Genomic DNA, 7,955 nt, shown 5'->3' on the forward strand with positions numbered 1-7,955 from the left:
GTGGAGACTATTGTTTGCCCCCTTTAGGTTGGGATATAGCTCTGCTTGCCCCCTTGGGGTTTGGGGTGATTACTCTGTTTGCCCCCTTAAGGTTGGGGAGATTACTGTATTTGTCCCCATGGGGTTGGGGTGATTAATCTGTTTGCCCCCTTGAGGTTGGGGTGACAACCGTGTCTGCCCCCTTGGAGTTGGGGTAATTGCTCTGTTTGCTCGCTTGGGGTAGAGGTGGCTACTGGTTACCCCCTTAGGGTTTGAGTGACTACTGTGTTTGCCCCCTTGGGGTTGGGGTGACTACTGTGTCTGCCCCCTTGGGGTTGGGGTGACTACTGTGTCTGCCCCCTTGGGGTTGGGGAGATTGCTCAGTTTGCTCGCTTGGGGTTGACGTGGCTGCTGTGTTTTCCCCCTTGTGGTTGGGGTGATTACTCTGTTTGCCCCCTTGGGGTTGGGGTGACTACTGTGTCTGCCCCCTTGGGGTTCGGGTGATTGCTCTGTTTGCCCCCTTGGGGTTCGGGTGATTACTCTGTTTGTCCCCTTGGGGTTGGGGTGATTACTCTGTTTGCCCCCTTGGGGTTTGGGTGATTGCTCTGTTTGCCCCCTTGGGGTTGGGGTGATTGCTCTGTTTGCCCCCTTGGGGTTCGGGTGATTACTCTGTTTGCCCCCTTGGGGTTGGGGTGATTACTCTGTTTGCCCCCTTGGGGTTGGGGTGATTGCTCTGTTTGCCCCCTTGGGGTTGGGGTGATCACTCTGTTTGCCCCCTTGGGGTTGGGGTGTTTACTCTGTTTGCCCCCTTGGGGTTCGGGTGATTACTCTGTTTGCCCCCTTGGGGTTGGGGTGATTGCTCTGTTTGCTCCCTTGGGGTTGGGGTGATTGCTCTGTTTGCTCCCTTGGGGTTGGGGTGATTGCTCTGTTTGCTCCCTTGGGGTTGGGGTGATTGCTCTGTTTGCCCCCTTGGGGTTGGGGTGATTGCTCTGTTTGCCCCCTTGGGGTTGGGGTGTTTACTCTGTTTGCCCCCTTGGGGTTCGGGTGATTACTCTGTTTGCCCCCTTGGGGTTGGGGTGATTGCTCTGTTTGCTCCCTTGGGGTTGGGGTGATTGCTCTGTTTGCTCCCTTGGGGTTGGGGTGATTGCTCTGTTTGCCCCCTTGGGGTTGGGGTGATTGCTCTGTTTGCCCCCTTGGGGTTCGGGTGATTACTCTGTTTGCCCCCTTGGGGTTGGGGTGATTACTCTGTTTGCCCCCTTGGGGTTGGGGTGATTGCTCTGTTTGCCCCCTTGGGGTTGGGGTGATCACTCTGTTTGCCCCCTTGGGGTTGGGGTGTTTACTCTGTTTGCCCCCTTGGGGTTCGGGTGATTACTCTGTTTGCCCCCTTGGGGTTGGGGTGATTGCTCTGTTTGCTCCCTTGGGGTTGGGGTGATTGCTCTGTTTGCTCCCTTGGGGTTGGGGTGATTGCTCTGTTTGCTCCCTTGGGGTTGGGGTGATTGCTCTGTTTGCCCCCTTGGGGTTGGGGTGATTGCTCTGTTTGCCCCCTTGGGGTTGGGGTGTTTACTCTGTTTGCCCCCTTGGGGTTGGGGTGATTGCTCTGTTTGCTCCCTTGGGGTTGGGGTGATTGCTCTGTTTGCTCCCTTGGGGTTGGGGTGATTGCTCTGTTTGCCCCCTTGGGGTTGGGGTGATTGCTCTGTTTGCTCCCTTGGGGTTGGGGTGATTACTCTGTTTGCCCCCTCGTCTTTGTCACTGCAGGAGGCCCCTGAGGTGTCGTCTGTCAGTCCTTCCTCCCTGGGGTGCTGGTATAACGCTCTCCGCTCAGCACGTGTCTTCAGCAGTGAAGGGGCAGCGCACAGGGCCGGCTTGTTGGTGTCCCGTTCCTAGAGCGGTCTGGCTGACCTCAGCGCCCCCTTGTGGTGAGGAGGGTCCGAGGGCGCAGGAAGGACCTCTGCTCCCGGCTGTGGGATCTTAGGCGCTGACCCTCGCACAGCACCGACATGTCCGCGGAGCTGGAGAAGCTGCGGATGTCCGGGGCCGGGAAGGCCATCGCAGTGCTGACGAGCGGAGGAGATGCACAAGGTCAGTACAGCACAGCGCATGATCCGCTTATGTGAGGGAGCCGGGCTGTACGGAGGCCTCGGGGACCCAAAACCCTGCAGCGGCCAGCAGTGCCATATATAATGTCCTGTCCTATGGAGACTCCGGCAGTACATACGCTATATAGTGCCCTGCGGGCTCCGGCAGTACATACCCTATATAGTGCCCCGCAGGCTCCGGCAGTACATACGCTATATAGTGCCCTGCAGGCTCCGGCAGTACATACCCTATATAGTGCCCCGCAGGCTCCGGCAGTACATACCCTATATAGTGCCCCGCAGGCTCCGGCAGTACATACCCTATATAGTGCCCTGCAGGCTCCGGCAGTACATACGCTATATAGTGCCCTGCAGGCTCCGGCAGTACATACGCTATATAGTGCCCTGCGGGCTCCGGCAGTACATACCCTATATAGTGCCCTGCAGGCTCCGGCAGTACATACGCTATATAGTGCCCTGCGGGCTCCGGCAGTACATACCCTATATAGTGCCCTGCAGGCTCCGGCAGTACATACGCTATATAGTGCCCTGCAGGCTCCGGCAGTACATACGCTATATAGTGCCCTGCAGGCTCCGGCAGTACATACGCTATATAGTGCCCTGCAGGCTCCGGCAGTACATACCCTATATAGTGCCCCGCAGGCTCCGGCAGTACATACCCTATATAGTGCCCTGCAGGCTCCGGCAGTACATACGCTATATAGTGCCCTGCGGGCTCCGGCAGTACATACGCTATATAGTGCCCTGCGGGCTCCGGCAGTACATACCCTATATAGTGCCCTGCAGGCTCCGGCAGTACATACGCTATATAGTGCCCTGCAGGCTCCGGCAGTACATACGCTATATAGTGCCCTGCGGGCTCCGGCAGTACATACCCTATATAGTGCCCCGCAGGCTCCGGCAGTACATACGCTATATAGTGCCCTGCAGGCTCCGGCAGTACATACGCTATATAGTGCCCTGCAGGCTCCGGCAGTACATACGCTATATAGTGCCCTGCGGGCTCCGGCAGTACATACCCTATATAGTGCCCTGCAGGCTCCGGCAGTACATACGCTATATAGTGCCCTGCGGGCTCCGGCAGTACATACCCTATATAGTGCCCTGCAGGCTCCGGCAGTACATACGCTATATAGTGCCCTGCAGGCTCCGGCAGTACATACGCTATATAGTGCCCTGCAGGCTCCGGCAGTACATACGCTATATAGTGCCCTGCAGGCTCCGGCAGTACATACCCTATATAGTGCCCCGCAGGCTCCGGCAGTACATACCCTATATAGTGCCCTGCAGGCTCCGGCAGTACATACCCTATATAGTGCCCTGCAGGCTCCGGCAGTACATACGCTATATAGTGCCCTGCGGGCTCCGGCAGTACATACGCTATATAGTGCCCTGCGGGCTCCGGCAGTACATACGCTATATAGTGCCCTGCAGGCTCCGGCAGTACATACGCTATATAGTGCCCTGCGGGCTCCGGCAGTACATACGCTATATAGTGCCTTGCGGGCTCCGGCAGTACATACCCTATATAGTGCCCTGCAGGCTCCGGCAGTACATACGCTATATAGTGCCCTGCGGGCTCCGGCAGTACATACGCTATATAGTGCCCTGCAGGCTCCGGCAGTACATACCCTATATAGTGCCCTGCAGGCTCCGGCAGTACATACGCTATATAGTGCCCTGCAGGCTCCGGCAGTACATACGCTATATAGTGCCCTGCGGGCTCCGGCAGTACATACCCTATATAGTGCCCTGCGGGCTCCGGCAGTACATACCCTATATAGTGCCCTTCAGGCTCCGGCGGTACATACCCTATATAGTGCCCTGCAGGCTCCGGCGGTACATACGCTATATAGTGCCCTGCAGGCTCCGGCAGTACATACCCTATATAGTGCCCCGCAGGCTCCGGCAGTACATACCCTATATAGTGCCCTGCGGGCTCCGGCAGTACATACGCTATATAGTGCCCTGCGGGCTCCGGCAGTACATACGCTATATAGTGCCCTGCAGGCTATGGCAGTACATACCCTATATAGTGCCCTGCGGGCTCTGGCAGTACATACCCTATATAGTGCCCTGCGGGCTCTGGCAGTACATACCCTATATAGTGCCCTGCAGGCTCCGGCAGTACATACACTATATAGTGCCCTGCAGGCTATGGCAGTACATACCCTATATAGTGCCCTGCAGGCTCCGGCAGTACATACGCTATATAGTGCCCTGCAGGCTATGGCAGTACATACCCTATATAGTGCCCTGCAGGCTCCGGCAGTACATACGCTATATAGTGCCCTGCGGGCTCCGGCAGTACATACCCTATATAGTGCCCTGCAGGCTCCGGCAGTACATACGCTATATAGTGCCCTGCAGGCTCCGGCAGTACATACGCTATATAGTGCCCTGCAGGCTCCGGCAGTACATACGCTATATAGTGCCCTGCAGGCTCCGGCAGTACATACCCTATATAGTGCCCCGCAGGCTCCGGCAGTACATACCCTATATAGTGCCCTGCAGGCTCCGGCAGTACATACGCTATATAGTGCCCTGCGGGCTCCGGCAGTACATACCCTATATAGTGCCCTGCAGGCTCCGGCAGTACATACGCTATATAGTGCCCTGCGGGCTCCGGCAGTACATACGCTATATAGTGCCCTGCAGGCTCCGGCAGTACATACCCTATATAGTGCCTTGCGGGCTCTGGCAGTACATACCCTATATAGTGCCCTGCGGGCTCCGGCAGTACATACCCTATATAGTGCCCTTCAGGCTCCGGCGGTACATACCCTATATAGTGCCCTGCAGGCTCCGGCAGTACATACGCTATATAGTGCCCTGCAGGCTCCGGCAGTACATACCCTATATAGTGCCCTGCGGGCTCCGGCAGTACATACGCTATATAGTGCCCTGCGGGCTCCGGCAGTACATACGCTATATAGTGCCCTGCAGGCTATGGCAGTACATACCCTATATAGTGCCCTGCGGGCTCTGGCAGTACATACCCTATATAGTGCCCTGCGGGCTCTGGCAGTACATACCCTATATAGTGCCCTGCAGGCTCCGGCAGTACATACACTATATAGTGCCCTGCAGGCTATGGCAGTACATACGCTATATAGTGCCCTGGGGGGCTATGGCAGTACATGCCCCATATAGGCCCCCTGTCCCATGGAGGCTATGGCAGTACATGCCCCATATCGGCCCCTGTCCCATGGAGGCTATGGCAGTACATGCCCCATATCGGCCCCTGTCCCATGGAGGCTATGGCAGTACATGCCCTATATAGGCCCCTTTCCCATGGAGGCTATGGCAGTTCGTGCCCTATATAGTCCCCTGTCCCATGGAGGCTATGGCAGTGCGTGACCTATATAGGCCCCTGTCCCATGGAGGCTATGGCAGTGCGTGCCCTATATAGGCCCCTGTCCCATGGAGGCTATGGCAGTACGTGCCCTATATAGGCCCCTGTCCCATGGAGGCTATGGCAGTACGTGCCCTATATAGGCCCCTGTCCCATGGAGGCTATGGCAGTACGTGCCCTATATAGGCCCCTGTCCCATGGAGGCTATGGCAGTACACGCACTATATAGGCCCCTGTCACATGGAGGCTATGGCAGTACACGCCCTATATAGTCCCCTGTCCCATGGAGGCTATGGCAGTACATGCACTATATAGTCCCCTGTCCCATGGAGGCTATGGCAGTACATACCCTATATAGGCCCCTGTCCCTTGGAGGCTATGGCAGTACATACCCTATATAGGCCCCTGTCCCATGGAGGCTATGGCAGTACATACCCTATATAGGCCCCTGTCCCAAGGAGGCTATGGCAGTACGTGCCCTATATAGGCCCCTGTCCCATGGAGGCTATGGCAGTACGTGCCCTATATAGGCCCCTGTCCCATGGAGGCTATGGCAGTACGTGCCCTGTATAGGCCCCTGTCCCATGGAGGCTATGGCAGTACGTGCCCTATATAGGCCCCTGTCCCATGGAGGCTATGGCAGTACGTGCCCTATATAGGCCCCTGTCCCATGGAGGCTATGGCAGTACGTGCCCTATATAGGCCCCTGTCCCATGGAGGCTATGGCAGTACGTGCCCTATATAGTCCCCTGTCCCATGGAGGCTATGGCAGTACACACACTATATAGTCCCCTGTCCCATGGATGCTATGACAGTACACACCCTATATAGTCCCCTGTCCCATGGAGGCTATGGCAGTACATGCCCTATATAGATCCCTGTACCATGGAGGCTATAGAAGTACATGCCCTATATAGATCCCTGTACCTTGGAGGCTATGGCAGTACATGCCCTATATAGTCCCCTGTCCCTTGGAGGCTATGGCAGTACATGCCCTATATTGTCCCCTGTCCCTTGGAGGCTATGGCAGTACATGCCCTATATTGTCCCCTGTCCCTTGGAGGCTATGGCAGTACATGCCCTATATAGTCCCCTGTCACATGGAGGCTATGGCAGTTCATGCCCTATATAGTCCCATGGAGGCTATGGCAGTACATGCCCTATATAGTCCCCTGTCCCTTGGAAGGGCTATGGCAGTACATGCCCCAATATAGTCCCCTGTCACATGGAGGCTATGGCAGTACATGCCCTATATAGTCCCATGGAGGCTATGGCAAGTACATGCCCTATATAGTCCCCCTGTCCTTTGGAGGCTATGGCAGTACATGCCCTATATAGTCCCCTGTCCTTTGGAGGCTATGGCAGTACATGCCCTATATAGTCCCCTGTCCTTTGGAGGCTATGGCAGTACATGCCCCAATATAGTCCTCTGTCCCATGGAGGCTATGGCAGTACATGCACTATATAGTCCCCTGTCACATGAGGCTATGGCAGTACATGCACTATATAGTCCCCTGTCACATGGAGGCTATGGCAGTACATACACTATATAGTCCCCTGTCACATGGAGGCTATGGCAGTACATACACTATATAGTCCCCTGTCCCATGGAGGCTATGGCAGTACATACACTATAATAGTCCCCCTGTCCCATGGAGCTATGGCAGTACATCCTCTCTATATTCCCCTGTCCCTTGGAGCCTATGGCAGTACATACACTGTATAATCCCCCTATCCCCATGGATACTATAGCAGTGTGCGGGCTGTGGTCCAGCTATATGGTCCGCGCTGCCCTCTTATACAGCTGCCAGTAGTGCCATATGTAGTCCCCTGTCCCATGAAGGCTATGGCAGTGTGAGGTCAGCGATCAGTACGTACCGGGCCCCCCCCCCCCCCCACCCGCCGTCGCCCACACCCGCCTCCCCCCCCAGTACGTGTCGGGCCTCTGGCACCCGCCGTCGCCCCCCCCCCCCCCCCCCAGTACGTGCCGGGCCTCTGGCGCCCGCCGTCGCCACCCCCCGTCCCCCCAGTACGTCTCCCCCCCCCCCCCCCCCCCCCAGAACTCTTATAAAATTGTGTGATTTCCCAAAAATTATTTACGCATAATAACTGAAATTTTTTGATCTGTCATCTGAAAATCAGCCGAGAACGCTGTAGTTATTATTAATTTTTATAAGAGTTCTGGTTAGCACCTCAAGAGTTCTGAAGAAAACTCTTAATGCTCGAAGCTCTAGAACCCATATTTACAAAGTTCTCGCTGATTTTCAAATGCCGGATCCAAAAATTTCAGTTATGTGTAAATAATTTTTTGGGAAATCCCGCGATTTTATAAGAGTTCTGGGTAGCACCTCAAGAGTTCTGAAAAAAAACTCTCATTGCTCGAAGCTCTAATACCCATATTTACAAAGTTCTCGCTGATTTAGTAATATCATTTTTGGAAGTTAGAACCCCAGAGATACATTTGTTGATTTTTTTTTTTTTTTTGCCTAATTCACTAGAACTATTTGTAAAATTAATTGGGAACA

At 55.3% G+C, this 7,955-nt stretch overlaps 1 protein-coding gene across 2 annotated transcripts in view; it reads left to right on the forward strand.

Annotated features, from left to right (window-relative positions):
• The first annotated feature begins 1,837 nt into the window (after window positions 1-1,837).
• The window catches only part of PFKL (phosphofructokinase, liver type), a 115,758-nt gene continuing 109,640 nt past the window's right edge, over window positions 1,838-7,955 (forward strand). The window contains exon 1 of one of the 2 annotated variants that reach the window (XR_010786465.1): window positions 1,838-2,058. Coding sequence is in view for 1 of the 2 variants with exons in the window: in XM_066577269.1 (XP_066433366.1) it covers window positions 1,977-2,058 (82 nt within the window). In the remaining variant the exon portion in view is untranslated. The remainder of the gene's footprint in view (window positions 2,059-7,955) is intronic. The other variant, XM_066577269.1, reaches the window with a different exon arrangement.

The sequence above is a fragment of the Eleutherodactylus coqui genome, chromosome 8 (assembly GCF_035609145.1).
Source record: "Eleutherodactylus coqui strain aEleCoq1 chromosome 8, aEleCoq1.hap1, whole genome shotgun sequence".
Classification (NCBI taxonomy): Eukaryota; Metazoa; Chordata; class Amphibia; order Anura; family Eleutherodactylidae; genus Eleutherodactylus; species Eleutherodactylus coqui.